We start from the raw sequence: 21,253 nt of genomic DNA, 5'->3' as shown, positions 1-21,253 counted from the left end.
ATGAAATAAATTATACTAGTTACCTCTAAATTAATTTCATTCTTTTGAATGAGAGATAAGTCTGGAAATTTTTTAACTTTCAGGTCATTTTTATATCACCATCTTTTTTTGGCTGATGAGTTATTTCAAGGCTGTTTGCTTTATATAAGAGGACTTTGTGAAGAAGCAGTTAGTCTCAAAAAAGATAATGAAGATAATCCATCTGCCATATGCCTTGTAAAGGTAGGTAGAAATGTCTTACTGTTAGACAATATTGTTATATAGAAAGTAGGAAAAACAAATGGAATTTTAAATTCAAAGGAATTCGGATTTCTAGATCCACAGTAATCCATCCCTATGAATGACTGATGTTCTAAAATACCTTAAAAGAACATTATTCCACTCACTCATAATAGTTAACGACATTCCTTAAATTAATAATTAAGGAATAAAAAAATATCTTCCATGCGTTTAACGTATGTTGTTATGAGGCTCTTAGTTTTCTTCAAAACTCTGAATGTTCAATATTATTTGTAAATAATCAGTTAGCTCTGATACACAATATTTTGTTTGTTTTTGGGGGGAGAGATAATTAATTTTATGTATTTATTTACTTTTTAATGGAGGTACTTGGTATTGAACCCAGGACCTCATGCATGCTAAGAACAAAGTCTACCACTGACCCATACCCTCCCCACCTCTAATACATAATTGATGGTCACCAGCTATTCTTCTCTTAGTATGGCATGTCAGGAAGTTGTCATAAGTTGCCACTCAGAATATTTGGTTAAATTTATGTATTCTTGTGTTCCACAATTCTAGAAGGGATGACTTCTTAATGAATAATTTAATTTGTATAGAACAGTTCTTCCAAAGAGGTTAAGTACATAGACCTATAAATATTAAGTGTTTACTATACAGTTGAACAGGATTCCAGCAGCTTTTATTTCACTTACCTGCTATGTAAGGGAGACACTGAAAGTAAAACTGATAGCCATCGAGGTGTAGAAAGAGAAATGGTAAAAGGGCCTGGACAAATGATAAATTTGACAATCAGTGCAAAAATTAATTGTGTTGACTATATACATGTAATAAGATTAATATTTGTAAACAGCTTATTTTTAGAATCAGTTATGTATAGGGACTGATACATAGTAGGTCCTCAAATAGTCTTTCAGTAAATAAAAGAATTAGTGAGGAAAGATGAGTTAATCACTGCTGATAAAGTATCATTTGTATAGTTATATTAAGAATACTAATGCTTCAAAATGATTAAATTCAAGTTAAGTAGGAAACATGTCACAGAGGAGTATTTTTGATATGGTTTTAATGTAGAAGGAAATTAGTTGGGCAGCTATGATATGTTGTTTTATGCATGACTGAGTGACAGAATTTATCAATTAACTTAATCATAGGTGGCAAGGCAAAGGAGACTTTAGAATGTCTTTGAAATCTGTGAAATGCTTAATGGATGTTAAAGCTAACAGTGACAGAGAAGGGATGTTGTAGACCTTAGGCCATATAACCTTTCCCCCAGAACATGAAGCAGAAGGGAACAATCCTCTCCAGACAATATATAATGTGTTAATTATCTATTATATGCAAAATGCAAAGGAGATGGATACAAAGTAAAAAACAAATCTGCTATTTTCAGTCTGCTTACAGTTTATTGAAGAGAAAATTCTTTACATGTAAAAATGATATCTAATTCTAGAAGTAGTCCCTCAGTTTTGCTAATCATCATAGTTAATCAATTAGCAAAATCTAAGGCAAGGAACATTTGTTTGCAAATAACACTTGTAAAATAGTCATTCCACAGAAATTCAGAGGAAGCAGAGATTAGCTGCCTTTGGAGTACAAGTTAGGGCATGCTTCATGAAGGAAGGGTATCATGAGCCAGGCTATGCTGGATTTGAATAGCCATGGGGAAGGGGAATAGGGCAGTTAAATAAGGGACATGAATTTGTGTAAAACATTCAATATACATTTGATTTGGAAGTTAGGTTAGGTTTTGAACATCAAGTCTAGTATAAGAGAAATAAGGGAAAAGTAGCAGCTGAACCTGCCCTTAGGGCAAGGGTGCTTCTGGTGGGAGTTGTGAGGACAGCTTGCAAGAATGGGAGTTTCCAAGACTGTCTATGGAGAAGCCAGTGTTGGAGAGAGAACAGAGATTCATAGCCAGGAGAACTCAGCTGGATCAAGAAGCAGATGATGAGTTGTGCACTAGGACTGAGACGTTATGCATAGCTGGGGAAGCAGATACCAATGAAGATTGGTAAGGAGGTAAGGAGAATAAAGCAGGGTTTATGGGTGCATATGATAGCATTGTTTAGAAGCTAATGCCATGAATGAAGTTCATGAGTGTGCCAGTATACACTGCTGGGATGAAAGAACATCTTTGCTGATTGGCGGGAAAAAAGCACAACCTTAAAGTTAAGAATTATGTTTTATTTGGTAGACGTTCTGAGGACTCAAACCCGGGAGGCAGCCTCTTAGATAGCTCTGAGGGACTGCTCTGAAGAGGTAAGGGAGGAGGCGGGGATATATAGGGGGGTTTTGCAACAAAAACCAGGTGTCAGAACATCAAAAGATTGCTGTTAACTAAAGAAAATCAGACATCTTAGGTTAATGAGTTTAGGACTTTTCTATGTATGGGAGGATGCAAAGAGTCTGGGCTCTATGAAATCATTCCTTTGATTTGCACCTTAACTATCTAGGGCTAAGTACCCAGCTTTTCTCCATCCTGAATCCCTTCAGGGTGCACAGCTGAGGGTGGCTGCAGTGGCTGCTGGCTTGATGGCTGCAACATCCTTTTGTTTTCTGACTTGGCAAGCTGCATTCTTCATCCACACCTTTAAAGAAACTGGAATGTTTAGAAGTAGAAGGGGAAGCACATACATGGATTGTTTTATATACACTTTCACTTTTAAATGACAAAATAAACCCTAGAGAGATTGTTACATATGCAAGGACACATAACCAGCTAAAAGAGTCCTGGGACTTTTGATTATGTTTCTTATTCAAGAATGATTATTTTATTGGGCAGTATTTTGAGTGCTTAATAAAAACATAAATTTCTGTGACCCATCCCTTTTTGGGAGTAGTACAGTTAGTGGGGCTCATGATCTACATTTTTAGCAAGTCCCTCAGGTGATATATATGCAGAGTAAACTTTGAGAACTGTTCTTAAAGAACAACTATTAACTATTGAAAGTTGCTGAACATGCTATTTTAGGAAAATTAATGTGACATTGGTTTATGGGAAAAACTGAAAGTGAGGAGATACGAGAATTTAGAGATCAGTTACTATAGTACTGGAATAATACAGGTGTAAGCAATAAGGACTTCAGTTGGCAGTGAGATCAGAAGGGAAGGTTTTTGAGACTTATTTTACTGGAAAAATCAGGACTTGGTAACCAGATATGAAACCAGGAGAGAGAGCACAGAGTTAACCCAAAATTTTAATGCCAGAGCAGTACTTTTCAATCCTACCTCCTCTATTTTTGGAGGCCTATATTTATAAAGTATAGTAGTATACTAGGGATAAAGATGTCTTCATATTTATTGATGAAAATCTGTTTTGGCAAGAGAATCAACACAATTTGGGAAAAAAACAATACTGGAAGGAGGAAGAATGATGGGATACACATGAATGGATGAAACATATGTCTGTATTACTAGAGAGTTTAGTTGATGGAAATTTTTCTGTGCTGGATTCTGAATAAATTCAGAATGAAATTTACTTTAGTTGAATTATTTAATTTCAGCCTCTTCATTCTGCATTTAGTGTTCATGTTTTTAAGTTTTACAAATAATTGGAACTTCAGAGGTGAAAGGAGTTTTTAGGATTGGTGAGTCCCCTGAGTTCCTAGGTATTTCAAAAATATATTCACTCTTGAATTTTTCTGCTTTGGCTTAATTTTAGTTACCATTAAAATAGTGTGTTTTCCTGTCTTCTATCAAGGTTTATTTAGATTTAATTATGGATGTTTGAATTTGAAGAATGTGTAATGCATATAGTAATATAAAACATAATGTATAGAAAGCATAATGTAAAAAAAGTACAAAATACACTCTTTATGACATGAAACAATAACCAAAATATTTCATTTTTGTAAATGAATTTTGATTTTCCAATGCTGAACATTTACTGTCATTTAATTAGCTGGATAGGTCTCGAACATATTCTCTAGATGAATTTTGTGAAGAACAGTTACAGCAGGCTATCCAAGCATTGAAACAACTTGAAAATATCATGGATAAAGCAATTTCAGAAGTGAAAATTACAATTTTAAAGGTACATCTTTGATTGTATTCTATTTATCATTTTTAAAGTATTGACTAAAACAGTTGTTCCAAATTACATCCCTGGAAAAGTGTTAGAAATGGGCAGGTAGAGGGACAAAGGTGGTTAATTAGCCAACCAAGTAGATACATGATTTCTCTAGGTGCTATGTAGAAGGCAAATAAATGTGTGTGTGTATGTGTGTGTATGTTGCATATATATGTATATTTTTGTAAATACCTTCAATGTGCTTAAACTAATTTAAGCTGACATATATAAGGAAACATAATTTGTTACAAAGTTCACAGTGTTTGTAAGACAAAAAACTCATATTCGGGAGAAACATAACTAGATGAGACAAAACTTTCCTAAGGAGTTTATAAAAAGGATTCAATAATACAATGAACAATGTCCTCAGAGCATTCTTACACAGTGTGCTATGACTCATTTCACAGGATTATTTTATATAGCTTTGCTGTATAGGGAATGACAGTGCAAGAAAGCATAATTCACAAGTGCCATTTGATGAGGGATTGATACATTATCATCTAGTTCTGGACTTGCTTCCTCTGCTGGTTTGAATGAATCCAGCTGGACATTTGAGGCTCTCTGGAGCAATGAGTATACTGTGTCTCCCTCAAACTATTTTCAAATATTATTTCAGTGAATTGAATTTTTGATCGATACTGGGTAGCAATGACTTCAAGGCTTTACTTGAAGTATTTTTACTTGATAAGAATATGAAGTGCAGCTATTTTTTTGTCAATGAAATAAAGCCTCTCATTCCTTATCTTATTCCTTATAGTCTCCCTAACCTCCCTAAGCCCAGTCATATGTAGACAGACTTTGGGTCAGTTTAGCCAAGGACAGTATAAATCAAAAAGGGACTAATAAAGTATAGTCATAGTTATTTTACTTTCTTACATTTAGCATCACCAGGATTGATCATGATTTTTATTCTGTTTCTTAAAGTGGTGTATCACATTGATCAATTTGTAGATATTGAACCATCCTCGCATCTATGAGCCAAATCTTTTTGATCGTGGTATGTGATCACTTTAATGTATTGTTGAAGTCAATTTGCTAATTCTTTGTTGAGTATTTTTGCATCTATGTTCATCAATGATATTGGTCTGGAATTTTCTTTTTTGTCATGTCTTTGTTTTGTGTGTGTGTATGTGTGTGTGAGATGTCTTTGGTTTTGGTATTAGGATGATGCTGGCCTGGTACAGTGAAGCTTTCCTTCCTCTTCACTTTTTTTTGAGTAGTTTGAGTAGAACAGGTGCAAACTCTTTTTTTAAATGTTTGGTAGAATTCACCTGTTGTGAAGACATCTGGTCCTGGACTTTCGTTTGTTGGAAATTTTTGATTACTGATTCAGTTTCATTACTGCTAATAGGTCTGTTCAAATTTTCTGTTCTTCCTAATACAGACTTAGGAGAGTGTAAGTTTTTATGCATAAAGAATATGCATTTCTTTTATTTTGTCCAGTTTGTTGATGTGTAATTGTTTGTAGTAGTCAGTTATAATCTTTGTGTTTCTGTAGTGTCAGTTGTAACTTCTCTTTCACTTTTGATTTTATTTATTTGAGCCCGCTTTTAATCTTGATGAGTCTGGCTAAAGGTTAATTTCCTGATACCAGCAAATTGTTTATCTGTGTTTTTTATATCTCTCTGAGCGTCTTTAGAACAAGTATTTTGAATTCTTTGATAATTCCTGTATATCCATTTCTTTGGGCCATTGACTGGAGGTTTACTGTATCTCTTTGGTGGTGTTATATTTCAGTGATTCTTCACAGTCCCTCCCAGTAGCCTTGTGTAGATGTCTGTGCATTTGAAGAAGCAGTCACCTCTTCCAGACTTTGTGTACTGACTTCAGTAAGGGAAGCCTTTCACTTGTGGATGGGGCATGCTAGAACATCTTGTGACCCTGGGTCCAGTGGTACAGGGTGCCAAATGTGGGGCCATGTGGAGGCACTGGGTCCTGGGTGGCAGTGTGTGATGTCTCTCACCTCAGGCCTCTTAGGACAATAGCATCAACAACTCTATGGTCCTTGGCAAGTGCTATGAGGGTCCACAGTGGCTGCAAGGGCTGTTGATGTCTTAAGTGGTACCTCCGGGTCTAGAGGCTAGAGACCAAGACAGGCAGTCATGATGGCCAGAAATGGTGTGTACACACTTGGCTGATAGGACCATCTGCAGGTGCCTATGCAATGGCAGGGACCAGTTGGAGACACACATGTAGTGGTGAGGGCCAGACAAGCAGCAGTGGCTGGGCCAACTGTGGGTACACTGGTAGCTTCTGGAACCTGGCTGTCAGTACTTACTACTGTGGTTGCTGAGTCTCACCACAGGTGCATGGCAGTTGAGGCTAGTAATGAGGGTGAGGCTGGGTGCATGCAGATGCTTAATTGGTGAGGTAAGTTGCAAGTAGGCACAGTGGTACAGGCCAGTGACTGAAGACAGGGCCTGATCCAGAACTAGAAGCAGCTGTGGAGGCCCTGGCTATTATGTGTACTCTCCTGTGAGTGCAGAGTCTCTCTCACACACACCTAGGGACTGCGCAAGCAGTGGAGTTGGTGATGAGCATTATGCCATCAGGTGCAAGTGCATAGCTGGAGGGGCTAGCCCTGAGTGTATGCATGGCAGTGAGGGTCAGCCATGGGGTTTTAGTCTGGCATTTTGCATTCAGGTAGCTGTAGAGGCATGGGCTGGCTCCTGGTGTGGTTCCTGGACTCTGGCAGAGACAGGGATGAGGAGAGGTTGGGGAGGAACTTAGGCATCAGTGAAATGCAAATATGTGTGGCAAAAGCTGGTGAAATCTGCTGGGTGGTGGGTTACAGCAGCAATGCTAGCTGTTGGTTCTTTAGTGGCAAAAGCTGCTGAGTTTGTCTGTCAAGCAGGTCACTGTGAACTGCAGTTTTTCCTCCTGCATGGCTGCTATTGGCAGTCCCTGTTTTTCTTCCTTGTTTAGCCATCTGTACATCTCAGCTTTGCTGGCTTGTTTGGGTGAAATCAGAGACCTTTGTGCAGTGCCCCCAAATCTGGGGAAGCTGGCTGCTCATTCTCCTCTTCCTATCCTGGCCAGAGGGACTCTTCCTACCAGAGGAGTTCCCTCTTGGCACTGAGCAAAGCCAGCTTGGGGTGGGAGGTGGGATGATGCAGGAAAACTGAAGCTGTCTTATTTCTCTTTTTGTGCAATTATTCTCAGTTTTTTGTTCCACCGTGTTGCTAAAATTTCTTAAGTGGACTTAACTTCCAGAGCTGTTTTTGTTCATCGATAGCTGTCTAATTATTGATGTTTGTTGTAGGGCAGAAGCTAGGTTACCCTCACCATTTTGGATGAATTATTTAAACTGTCCTGAGTCTCACTACTTTGTGGCCAAACTCTAGGCTATTGGTTCTCAAGTAGGCTGCACACTAGTATCACCTGGGGTGGGTAGTCGATATTGATATCTGGGATCATCTTAGACCAACAGAATCAGAATTTCTGATAGTAGAGCCCAGACAGCACTATAAAAGCTCCTCAAGTGAATCTAAAATACATCTAGATTGAAAAACATTCTTCTCAGCAATGTTTGGGACTGCCTAGTTCTGGAAAAATACAGCACAGGTATAGAACTGATGGACTGGAAACCAAGAGTCACCATCAGTGACGTAAACCTACAGTCAAAATTGAGATATGCCTGACCTAAAAGTATACCCTGTGATGACAGAGAATATGTTAGCCTCTCAAATGCCAGAATTCCCATCAGCCTCACCAATATTCAGTAAAAAGACCAACATTACCAGGCTTGTCACTGTATAATTTTGTACTAATATAGTTATTAAGCCATTCGAAGCTCTGCTTCACCATTTTACCAATAAAAAAACATGCAATATGCACATAAAATTTTCTAATCATTGAAAAGATAACCTTTCCAATAAAAACAATACCTATTAATAAAGTTAGCATGCCATTTATCAAGCCCAGTGTGACTCTGCCCATAATTGGTATAGAAATCCTGTCTTTTTCTAGTCTGGTTTCTTCAAGCAACTGTTGCAACTATTGTATCACTAAAGAACTGCATCACATCGGTAAATCATTCCTCCAGAGAGTCAACCAGTACCGTAAAAAATTTTCCAATTTGGTAAATAACTGACCCAATTAATTTTTAAGAAGAAAATAAAATGAATAAAATGAAACATGAAGAGAGGCAACATAAAAAACTAATGCAATTATGTTTTTAAAAATTAGAATACAAGTTGAAATGGATGATGACTTACCAAGTATTTATGTATCAATGGAGCAAAACATAAAAAACCCGAACAACCAAAAAAGAATGAAAATTGGAAATATTTTTAAGTCCCCTCATTAATAAAAAATGTTTGTGTGTCAAAAAGAAACCATTTTGAGTAACTTCAGAATTATTTTTAGAAGCACAACTTAGAAATGTTTAGTGGTACCAGTAATACCAGTAATTTTTTATTAAAACATGTCTTTAATAACTTACTGAGTCATCTTGAGATATGATTATATTATTAAAAAAATAAAACTCTAACATCAAATTTAATGAATTCAAGTTTTTTCTTAATTCTGTATTTAAAAAATTCTGATTGCTATAGCCTAGCGTCAGGGTGACAGCATTGCACTGGGTTTTAGGAAACGTTACGTTTAAACTTGGCTCTCCCCTACTGGTAACTCTTAGTGTATTTGAGGAGGGTCTCTCTAAGTAGACGCATGTTGATATCATTAGTATGTACTTCTTCTTTGAGTTCCATAAACTTATCTGCTTATAACTAAGACACCAAACTTCATAGACTTCATAACGCATGAGTTGTTTTCTTTTTCTTTGACATTTAAATACAATGTTAAGCATGAAGCGAAGTCTTAATGAAAGTTGTTGATAATGTTTAGTTCAATACATTATTTAAACTAATAAAATACTATAAATTAGAAATTACACTATATTAACATAGGAAATGATCACTTGTCTCTCAATTTATTGAATTTTAGGTGGCAGAAAAGAAAAATATTAAAGAATACTTTGAGTCAAACCTCTCTGAAGACACAGCACATTTCAAGCTGCCTAAATATCGACGCTTATTAAAAGTAATTTTCAAGTTTCTAATGTTGGTTGACTATATGTTTCAGGAACTCATCCGTCAGCTAATGAACACTGCAGTCACACTACTTTTAGAATTATTTGATAATTCTGCTAAAATGTCATTTACAGTGGAAAAAAAGAATGAAAGTCTCATCAAGTAAATCACTTTTTTGCATTATAGAAGGAATTTATAATCATATTGCTGTGATATACTGTCACTTATAGAGGAAATATACAATAATTTAAGCTAGAATTTGCAAGTAGAGATAGTTTTACTTCTTTTCTCCTGATCTGATGCTCTTTCTTTCTTTCTCTCTCTTTCTCTTTTTCTCTTTCTCTCTCTTTCTCCCTTCCTTCCTTCCTTCCTTCCTTCCTTCCTTCCTTCCTTCCTTCCTTCCTTCCTTCCTTCCTTTTCAAAACTAATTACCCTGACTAGAATCAGTGTTACTAAAAGTGGCAAGAGTAAACATCTATGTTTTATTCCTGATCTCAGGGGGCGAGCTTTTCTGTCTTTCATCATTAAGTATGATGTTAGCTGTGGGTTTTTCACAGGTGCTTTTTATCAGGTTGAGGATGTTCCTTCTGTCTTTACTTTGTTGAATGCTTTTGTCATGAAATGATGTTGAATTTTGTTAAATTTTTTCCCATGTCGATTGAAATGATCGTGTGTTTTTTACTTTATTAATATGATGCACTACATTACATACATACATTTTTGTAGGCTGAACCAATCTTGCATTCTTACAAATCCCACTTGATTATGGTGTATAAATCGTTTGTATATGCAGCTGGACTCAACTTGCTAGTGTTTTATTGAGGATTTCTGCATCTGTATTCATGAAGGGTATTGGTCTATAGTTTTCTTTTATTGTGGTGTCTTTGTCTGGTTTTAATACTAGACTCATAGAGTCAATTGGTATAATTTCTTCCTTAAATGTTTGTAAGAATTCACCAGTAAACCTGTCTGGGCTTGGGGCTTTCTGTTTTGGAAGCTTGTTAATTGTTGATTCAATTTCTTTAATGGAGTCCTATTCAGATTGTTTTCTTTCTGATTTTTGTGAGAAATATGGAAAGATTAAACAAAAAATGATTCTGTGCTATTCTCTTGCCTCCAGAAACTCCTGTGACAGCTTTATTTCAGCCTTTTTTTTCATCTTATTTTTAGATTTCTGCCTTATTTTATTATGGCTAGATTTTGCTTTTTTACCCAATCTGAGAATTTCTGTCTTTTGATAGGGAAATTGAACCTATTCACATTTAGTAATAACTCTTATGCTTTGATTTTATTCCTTCCATTTTATTTATGCTTATTATTTATTTTACTTTGTTTATTGCTTTTCTCTTTCTTCTTTTCCTGTTTTTGCTGATGCAGTCAAATGTCTCTTCATTTTCAGTTCTTCCCACCTCCTTGTTTTAGAATTCTTTTTTGCTTTTTGATTTGTTTATGAATTCTCCATCTTTCTAATAATTATGATTAAATTATTATTTTCTATTAGTATATACTTATAATGTTTTAGTTTTCCATAAAAATGTTTTTTTCTATTCTCCCCAATTAAAGCTTGTAGAATATTTTTACTTCCCTATCCTGATGAAATGAGACATATGATTTTTTACTGTAATAAAATATACATAACATAAAACTTACCATTTTAACCAGTTTTAAGTGTGCATTCACAGTGTTGTGCAACCATCACCATATCCATTTCCAGATCTTTCTCATCATCCCAAACTTAAACCTTGTACCCATTAAACAATAACCCCTCATTCCCTATGCAACCCGCCTCCCAACCAAGAAAGCCCTTTTAGTCTCTGCTATACTTTCCATCTCTATGATTTAACCCATTCTAGGTACATCATAGAAATGGAATCAAACAATATTTGTCCTTTATATCTGGCTGTTTCACTTAGCATAATATTTTCAAGGTTCATTCATGTTGTAGCATGTATCAGAATTTCTTTCCTTTTGAAGGCTGAATAATACTCCATTGTATGTGTCCCACATTTTGTTTATCCTTTGATCTATTGATAGACATTCAGGTTGTTTTCACCTGTTGACTGTTGTGATTAATGGTTCTATGAACATTGATGTGCAAATACCTGTTTGAGTCCCTGCTTTCAGTTCTTTTTTGTGTGTGTTTGCATGTTCTTAGAGGTGAAATTGCTGGATCATGTGGCAATTACATGTTTAACTTTTTGAGGAACTTTTCTGTTATCTTCCATGGTAGCAGCACTGTTTTAAGTGCCACCAGCAAAGCACTAGCACTGATTATTTTCCTTTTGCTTCTTATAGTATCACGCTAATTGGTGTGAAGTGATTATCTCATTATGGTCTTGATTTGTATTTCCTTGATGATTAGAGGTGCTGAGAATCTCTTCATGTGTTGGCCACCTGTATATCTTCTATGGAGGAATATGTAGTTATTTATGTAGTCTGGATATTAATGAGATATAAGAGTTTTAAAAGACTTTTTTTTTTCTTATTTCTTAACCTAGAATACATAAGGGCATCTTTGCTTTCACTGGAAAGATAACAAATGATTATGGAGAATTTGATAATAATTCAAACTTACATGTTTCTTCTGTTCTAAAGTCAGAAGTAAAAACAGAAGCTGATATTAATAAGGTAAAATGGATTGAAAATGATAAACATAGCTTTTTAATGTAAAATGAATAATAACTTCTGGAATTAAAAATGTGATTTATAATTAACACTTAAACGCACAGTCACACAGACACCTGTTTATACTGTAGAAAGCTATAATTACACATATTCCATTGTTTCATTTGTTTACACATTATACCTACTATGTGCCAAGTACTGAACTAGGGACTAAAATGCAGCAGTGGGCAGAACAAATTCCCTAACCTCTTAGAACTTATGTTCTACAAAGAGAGACAGATAATAAAGTGATGAGTACTATGATGAAAAACGAAGCAAGATAAGGGAATACAGAGTGATACCATATGCTACTTTACATGGAAGTAGTCAGGGAAGGCCACCCTAGCTAAAGTAGCAGTGCCCTCCTTCTACTGCCACTACTGTATGCCTCTCTTTTTGCTTTACTTCAGAGTACGTTTTTTGTGCTATTAACTTAAAAATGACACAAGCCAAATAAGAGAAACCTTGAGGGAATCCTAAAAGAAACTTTCATTAGGAAAACTTTTCTTGCCATGAAGAATTATCACCCTACCCCAGCACTGTTTTCTTAAGATTAAACCTTCCGTGGTAAATGTTTATCCTCTTTGGCAAAACAAACAGTTTTATGAGACAGCACTATATAATATGTACTTTATTTATCCTTTCTTTTAAAAAAAAATTTTAAGTAGACTTAGTATCAAGTGAAAATGTCCATATGTATTAAGTAGAAAAAAATATGCACACTTACATAGTTTGAAGTCTGGAAATACATGCAACAAAATAACAGTTGTTATCTGTGGGTGATAGGACTCTTTATCATTTATCATATGCTTTTGTATATATGTGTCTTCTGTTTCTAGACTATTCTGTTCTGATGACCTATCGGCCTGTTACAATGCAGATCCCTTACTGGATTAGCGCTATAGCTTTGAGATAAGTCTTCTCTAAGAGTGTCTTGCTTATTAGCCATTTCCACTTCCATATACATTTTAGTATCAACCCTATTTGGACTTTGATTGAAATTGTCTAGATACATAGTCAGTTGGTGGTGGGAGAGTTAATATTTTATGGTATTGAGTCTTTCTACCATGGTTTTGTTAAACTCTTCTTTAATGTCTCTAAATGTCTTTTATAATTTTTTCATGAAAATTGTATTTGCTTTTGGGGTTAAATTTAACCTAAGTGCTTTATATCCCTAATCTGTACTCTAAGGGAATTGGTATTTTAGTTGTGTCTACTAGTTCTTTTATAAACACTTTGGAGTAGAAATATTTCAAGATAAAAGCATATGCACTATTTTAAATTTTTCCTTAGGATTAACATTAAATTGACATTAAGGACATTTTTAAGACTACTTATATGCATTGCAGAATTTCTCTACAGACAAGATGATATTAATTTCTATTCTCTTAAAGACTGCCTTTTAAGTATGTCCTATTTTATGCTAGTTGTTGCCTATTGAAAATTAAAACCTGAAATTAACCAGTCTTAATTTTTATTTATATTGCTAGTCATAATGTTGGATATTTTTCTCATGCTTATTAGCCTTTTTTATTCCTCATTTTTATGACCTTTTGATGTCCTTTCCCCTTTTTTCTAATGGAGTTTTTTTTTCTTATTTAATTACAAAAACTATTGTAAAATCTAGACCATAACCATTTGTCATACATTGAAAATGTACATCCTAATATGTTGTTTGATTTTTATTTTGTTAATAGTGCTTTTAGTATGAGGAAGATTTTTTTTTTTTTTGCAGGCACCAAACATGGGTATAAAACCAGTATTTCTTCCATAAGAAGAGAGCATTATAGGATTAAACACACAAAGAGTGAAAAAAAATTATAGAATTTAGAAGAGAGATCTTATTTGAAGTTGCCAATTTTACGTGCTCTTACACGTGTCTTTTTATTTAGCCCTCCCAATAGCACTGCCAGGTTAACATTCTGAAGAAGGGCATGGTGTATATAGATCATTGGAAGAGTTGCCAGGGAACATAGTGTCATGTTAGAAATAATCTTTGGGCTATCTAATCAAATTGACACTGGCTACAAGAATATTAAATAAGAGCATGAAATGTGGAGGCAAAAGTCAGAAAGTATGAGAAGAAAGGAATAACGATAAAGTCTTAAGGGGCAGAGGATTCTTGGTGTGATTCCACAATATGGAGTTGAACAGATTGTGAAGGGCTAAGTAGTTTGAATCCTAGTCTCATTATCTGGGGTTATTGCCTCGGCCAAAATGATTATCTTCCAAAAGAGATGTGCTCAGCATTTGAGCATAATAGCATTGCATTGCGTTGTCTTGCCTTAGATGCTTTCCTAGCCCTGGACTGAGTCAAGTCAAGGGACTTAAGAGCCTTGGTTTTATAGGCAAGTGCCATCAATAAGAGGCAAAACGCCACAGATTTGAAATGAGTAGATTAAACATGCCTGTCTCTCTTAGTTTCACTGATCTCTACTTCTTGGTTTCTATTTCATTTAATTCTGCTCTAATCTTTGTTACTTCCTTCCTTCTATTAAGTCTGGGCTTCGTTGTTTTCATTTTCTCGTCCCACTTGATCATGGTGTATAACTCTTTTAATGTATTGTTGGATTTGGTTTGCTAGTATTTTGTTCAAGATCTTTGCACCTATGTTCGTCAGTGGCATTGGCCTGTAATTTGTGTGTGTGTGATATCTTTTTATGGATTTGTTTTCAGGGTGATGGTGGCCCCATAGAATGAGTTCAGAAGTGTTCCTTCCTCTGCAATTTTATGGAATAGTTGTAGAAGGATAGGCGTAACTCTTCTCTAAATGTTTGGTAAAATTCACCTGTGAAGCCACTTACTTGGTCCTTGACTTTTGTTTTTGGGAGATTGTATATTACTGATTCAATTTCTTTACTGGTAATTGGTCTGTTTTCACATTTTCTATTTCATCCTGGTTCAGTCTTGGGAGATTATACTTTTTATACTTTTCTAAGAATTTGTCCATTTCTTCTGGGTTGTCCATTTTACTGGCATATAGTTGTTTGTAGTAGTGTCATGATCTTTTGTATTTTGGTTATAAATTCTTCTTTTTCATTTCTGGTTTCATTGACTTGGGTCCTCTGTTTTTTTCTTGGTGAATCTGGCTAAAGGTTTATCAATTTTTATACTTTCAAAGAACCACTTTTTAGTTTCATAGATTTTTTTCTTTTTTTGTCTCTATTTCACTTATTTCTGCTCTACCCTTTGTGATTTCTTTCCTTCTACTGACTTTGGGTTTTATTTGTTCTTTCTCTAGTTTCTTTAGGTGTAAGATTGGATTGTTTATTTGAGATTCTTCTTGTTTCCTGAGGTAAGCTTGTATCACTGCAAACTTCTCTCTTAGAACTGCTTTTGCTGCCTCCCATAGGCTTTGGATCATCGTGTTTTCATTGTCATTTGTCTTGAGGTATTTTGTGATTTCCTTTCATTTCTTCAGAGATCCATTGGTTGTTTAGTAGCATATTGTTTAGCCTCCACGAGTTTGTGTTTTTTGAAATTTTTTTCTTGTGGTTGATTTCTAATCTCGTAGTGTTGTGGTTGGAAAACATGCTTGATATGACTTCAGTATTCTTAAATTTACTGACAATTGTTTTGTGGCCTAGCATGTGATCTGCCCTGGAGAATGTTCCGTATGTACTTGAAAAGAATGTATATTTTGCTGTTTAGGGATTTAATGTTCTCTGTATAACATTAAGTCCATCTGATCTAATGTTTCATTAAGGCCAGTGTTTCCTTACTGGTTTTTTGTCTGGATGATATGTCCATTGATGTAAGTGGAGTTTTAAAGTCCCTTACTATTATTGTGTTACTGTCATTTTCCCCCTTTATGTATGTTAATACTTTCTGTATTTGTTTATGTGCTCCTATGTTGGGTGTATATATGTTTACAATTGTTATATATTCTTCCTGGGTTGATCCCTTGATCATTATGTAGTGTCCTTCTTTGTCCCTTGTCAGTCTTTATTTTAAAGTCTATTTTGTTTGATATAAGTATTGCTTCTCTGGCTTTTGTTTTGTTTTTGTTTTTGTTTTGCTTTCCTTTTAAATGGAATGCCTTTTTCCATTCCCTCAATTTTAGTCTCTGTGTGTCTCTAGATCTGAGGCAGGTCTCTTATAGGCACCAAATAGCAGATGGGTCTTGTTTCTGTATCCATTCAGCCATTCTGTGTCTTTTGGTTGGAGCATTTAGTCCATTTACATTTAAGGTAATTATGGATATATGTTCTTATCACCATTTTGTTAGTTATTTTGTATTTATTTTTGTAGGTCTTTTTTTTCCCTTCTTTTGTTCTCTTCTCTTTTGATGACTGTATTTAGTGTTATATTTCATTTCCTTTTTCTTTTCTGTGTGTATAACTATTATAGGTTTTTGGTTTGTGGTTACCGTGAGTGTTTGTTTGAGCTCTCCATCAAATCTGAAGGAGAGCATTGCTGGGTTGAGTATTCTTGGTTATAGGTTTTTACCTTTCATCACTTTGAATATACCATGCCACTCCCTTCTGGCCTGCAGAGTTTCTGCTGAAAAATCAGTTGATAGTATTATGGGAGTTATGTTGCTATTTGTTGCTTTTCCCTTGCTACTTTTTATATTTTCTCTTTAAGTTTTGTCATTTTAATTACAATGTGTCTTTATTCCTCTTTGGGTTCATCCTGTGTGGGAATCTCTGCACTTCTAGACTTGGGTGACTGTTTCCTTTCCCAGGTTAGGGAGGTTTTCAGCTATTATATTTTCAAATATGTTCTCAGTCCTCATTGCAGTTACTGTATTCTTCATCACTTTTTGCTTGTTCTTTGTTTTCTAACTTTTTGTTGGAAAGTTCTAACTTCTTATTCTGTGTACCCATTCTTCTCTCCAGTTCTTTGGTCATCTTTATGATCATACTCTAAACTCTTTCTCAGGTAGATTGCCTATCTACACTTCACTTAGTTCTTTGGGGGTTTTATCTTGTGCCTTTGTCTATAACTTGTTCTTCCTCCATGTCTTTTTGTCTAAGAGATTAAATATGGAGAGGTGAGTTGATCATCCTCTTGACTCATGCATACTCATTTCATCAGTTCATTCAGGGTCTCTTGTTAGTTTTATTTTATGTTTCTCCCCTTTCCCCAGTTTTAACCAATCCTGCTCCTCTTATGAGATGTAGTTTATGTTTTTTTCTTCAATCCACTTTCCATAAGTTTACATTGAATTTTTAAAATATACTGTTAGGTTTTGGTATATACATGTTTAAAATTTGTATAAATGTTACTCTGCTGCCTTTCTGTTTTTACATATTTTTTCTCAACGTTGTTACAATTCATCTAACATAGGTAGATCTCGATCTAGGTCACATGATGACCCCCCACTAAATCTCCCTTTGGTGAAGGACTTGTTTTCACTGTTAGCTCCCTTTGTTTCTTAATGACTGAAAGTAAAGGTTGTGGTTCCAAGAGGTTATTCAGATGACCACCTGAGAAACTAACTAGATGCCTTGAGCACAGCTGATTATCTATGGGATATAAGGAATCAGTAGATTAATTGAGAAGCCACACCTAGATGGAGCCTAAGAGCAATTACATTCTTAGTAAATAAGATATTTATACCTAAAATACTCCTGTTATTTTTCAGTAGGTATACTTATACTAGTATAATTATGTTAAAGTGAAGGATTAGGACCTATAGTAATGGATTTGAAGTATATTCTTGATTTTTAATTCTCAAATATGAGTCCACAATAGAATCACCTGTTCAACTTTTAAATGATTCAGATTCCTGGCCCTTGCCCCTGACTTTTTGACTAAAACTCACTGGGGTTAAGGCCTAAGAATTTGTATTTTTAGTAAGCTCATAAATGATTAATAAGAAGTCACTCTGGCATCAATTTACACAGTCTCTGGGGGGAAACTTCTGCATTATGATATATCATTTATTTTAAATTATTTTAAAATGCAAATCAGTTATGGCAATAGAATGTTATTTATTTATACTGAGGTTATTATTTTTCATTTAAAATTTAGATCTGTATTATCCTCAATAGAAGGAGCGTTCTTTGGTTTACATATTGACACTGATACTCTAACATCTGTTAAATTAGATTTTAAATAGTATTAAAGTGGATAAGGATTTGAGAAAAATATGTGCACCAATATTTGAAGTAAATCTACACTTGAGAACTCCTGTGGAGAGTAATTCTTCAGAAAATTCTAAAGAGAACTTGCACGAGTCTGACAAGTGTCGTGAAAAATCTGTGATGTGTGAAGATGAAATATCAGAAAATGAAGTCAGTTTAGTCATTAAACACTCAAATGAAGAACTGCTCCCAGTGATGAAACCAGAAAGTTCTAGTTTCAACCTTGAAATTCTTTCAGGTAAGTTGAATGAGACTATTAAGAGTGAAGGGAAATATCCTAAAAGCTGGAGGATAACACATGAGAGAAACTTGAAGTAGTTTATGTATTATCAGTTAATAGGTTATGATTTTTATAAATATTAAAGTAAGCATGCTCAAGCATAAACTTATAGGTCATTTGTGGTGCATGTAAGTAATAACACCATTATACACTTCTTATCTCAGTACATATATCATTTCTCATTGAGGGGCCCTAAGGACCCTCTTCATCAGAGTAAACAACACTTGAGATGATTGTTAAAAATTCAGACTTTTAGAATTGTTCTCAGATCTCCTTAATCAGAATCTGGGGGTGGGGTGTACTGCCTGAATACTGTCTTTCAAATAACATTTCTAGTTTATTCTTAGGGTGTTTAGAAAGCACTGGCATATATCACCTTGTCATTTAGCAGATGTAAGTATATGTCAATTTTTTAATTCTCTTTCTTTTAATGGATTCTAATAGATTTAGACCTCACAGCTGAGTTAGAGAAAAAGTACATGTCTGATGGGTAAGTAGAAGACATTTTTGAAATTACAAGTAATTATATTTTATGTGTTAGTGCATTTTTTCTTATATATGCTTTTATTTATAAATATTAAATAAAATTTAATTTCTTTCTTAGATTTTCAGAATTCCCTACAGATCTCTTTATAACTCCCAACAGATTGGAGTTTTCAAGAAAAATTCAAAATATGCTGACTGATATTGAAATATGTATAAGTAAGTATTTTACTAAGTATTTTAAGAGTTTAGTTAGATACATTGTCTTCTTTGGCAATTTTTCTTAAATTTAGACATCTAATGCTTTTACCCAGTAATGTAGCAGACATAGTTTATTAAGAGATCACAAATTCACACTCTTTAAATAAATCAACGTGAATTTGGAATTATTTGAGGGTGTGTGAATTATACACATGGCCATTGAGTGCATAAAAGTGGGAATTAGCAAAATAGCCCAGTGTTTGGGTTTTTTCAGTAATGTACTGCAGAATTTTATGAAATTTAAAATAATCAGTATCTTTTGTCACAGCATAACAAAAACATTGTTTCCACCTTAAATAATTTTTATTCTTTTCCAGCTGTGTGTTCATAATCTGAAATTACATGGAAATTATTAGCCTGACCAAAGAATTTATCCCTTTTCCACAGTCTAAGTTTTACAAAGATCTTGAAACAGTAGGACCCTTGACAGCTCCTTAAATGTTCCATTATTCTCCTGTCACATCATGATAGTTTGCTGAGTTCAGAGGACCCTTTTTCCACCCTAAGCTGGTATCCAGTGCATTAGTTGATTTCTTTCTGCAGGCCCCAGGAATGTAGTCTTTCTCACTACACTTTATAACTGCTGTTAAGTTTATTCTTTCCCTAAAACTGCTTGAAATGTAATCAGCATGTCCTTTGAAATCTCAAATTTATTTTAAAGTTTGCATTTTATTGTTAGGATAAAATATGCATAAAGACATAGATTTGTTTAAAAATCAATAAATATGTTAAAGTTTTTATGTGCCCCTAGTCCATTTTGAATCAGCTGAGTAGGAGTTCTTGATGAGTAAAATCTGGAGATATTTATGTTTTGCAATATGATAGTCTTATACACATTATAGACAGCTGTGGTCTCTTGTTGACTCCCCCATATTTTTCTCAGAAGTCCACAGATCTATTCCTTTGTCTTCTAGCTAGAAGTCTGATGTTCCTCTGATTTGCCTTCCTTTGTAAAGTTGCTATTTCTGTCCAGTAATTTATCATTTGGAGTTAGGGACTTTACTATAATAAAGTTGAGTATATATTATTCTATGCTAATCTTTCATAAAATACAGGGAGGCTTTTCAGTGTGAAGAATAAAGTCTTTTATCAGTCTTCCATACATTCTTTCTTCCTTCTGGATTTTTTTGGTTTTTACCTTTGGATTGCCTGGATCTAAACATTTGATCATTTCCATTTCTTTTGTTGTTGTTGTTGTTGTTGTTATGAAACGTTTCCACCATTTGATTTTGTATTAGTTTTCATTATGAGATAATCTGAGACTTATATAAGAATTTTGAGCATAGTGCAGATTTCTTACATACTCTTCACATGCTTTGTGTAACCACAGTGCAATTATGAAAACTAAGGAATTAATATTAATATAATAATATTGACAAAATAACAGACTTCATTTGGATTTTCCAAGTTGTTTCACTGTTTTCTGTTCAGGATCCAATCTCTGGGTCTCACATTGCATTTAATTGTCACATCTCCTAAGTCTTCTCCACTCTCTTCCTCTGTCTTTCCTTGTCTTTCATAGCCTTAAGATTTTTAAAGAGTACTGATCAGTTGCTCTATAGATTGTCTATTAATTTTGGATCGTCTCATGTTGTCTCATGATGAGTTTAACGTTATACATTTTGGAGAAGAGTACCACAGGGTTGTCTCTAAAAGGTAGTACATAATGTTGCTATGTCTTACTACTGGTGGTGATAACTATAATCACTTGATTAAGGTGGTCAGTTTTCTCCACTCTCAAGTGACTGTATTTCCTCCTGTAATTAACAAATTTGGGGAGGGATATTTTGAGATTATGCTAACATCTTATTTCTTCTGAAAATTTTGCTCACTATTTTTAGCATTCATCAGTTAATTTTGCCTATAGCAGTTATTACTTTGTTCTTCTAATGGTGGTTTTCTGTTTCCATATTGTTGAATGACTCAACAGTCTATTCCTTTTTATTGCTATGTTATATTCTATTGTCTGGAGGTAGCACAGTGTTTTATATATTTCACATCTGGGTGGTATCTATTTTGGGCAGTTATGAATAAAATTGCTCTTCACATTCTGGTTTTTGGATGAACATAAGTTTTCTTTTTTCTTGATTAAATATCCAGGGGTGGTATTGCTGGTATATGACATGTA

At 34.5% G+C, this 21,253-nt stretch overlaps 1 protein-coding gene across 1 annotated transcript in view; it reads left to right on the top strand.

Moving 5' to 3' along the window:
• Positions 1–21,253, top strand: part of DNAH14 (dynein axonemal heavy chain 14) — a 259,414-nt gene that overhangs the window by 37,277 nt on the left and 200,884 nt on the right. Inside the window, exons 8-14 of the mRNA XM_032466614.1 lie at positions 84–222; positions 4,145–4,276; positions 9,260–9,507; positions 11,844–11,973; positions 18,066–18,339; positions 18,826–18,871; positions 18,986–19,083. Of these exons, the coding sequence (XP_032322505.1) occupies positions 84–222; positions 4,145–4,276; positions 9,260–9,507; positions 11,844–11,973; positions 18,066–18,339; positions 18,826–18,871; positions 18,986–19,083 (1,067 nt within the window). The remainder of the gene's footprint in view (positions 1–83; positions 223–4,144; positions 4,277–9,259; positions 9,508–11,843; positions 11,974–18,065; positions 18,340–18,825; positions 18,872–18,985; positions 19,084–21,253) is intronic.

The sequence above is a fragment of the Camelus ferus genome, chromosome 23, assembly GCF_009834535.1.
Source record: "Camelus ferus isolate YT-003-E chromosome 23, BCGSAC_Cfer_1.0, whole genome shotgun sequence".
In the NCBI taxonomy this organism is placed as follows: Eukaryota; Metazoa; Chordata; class Mammalia; order Artiodactyla; family Camelidae; genus Camelus; species Camelus ferus.
Note: the sequence above shows the minus strand (reverse complement) of the source record. Positions and strands in the feature narration are given on the sequence as shown.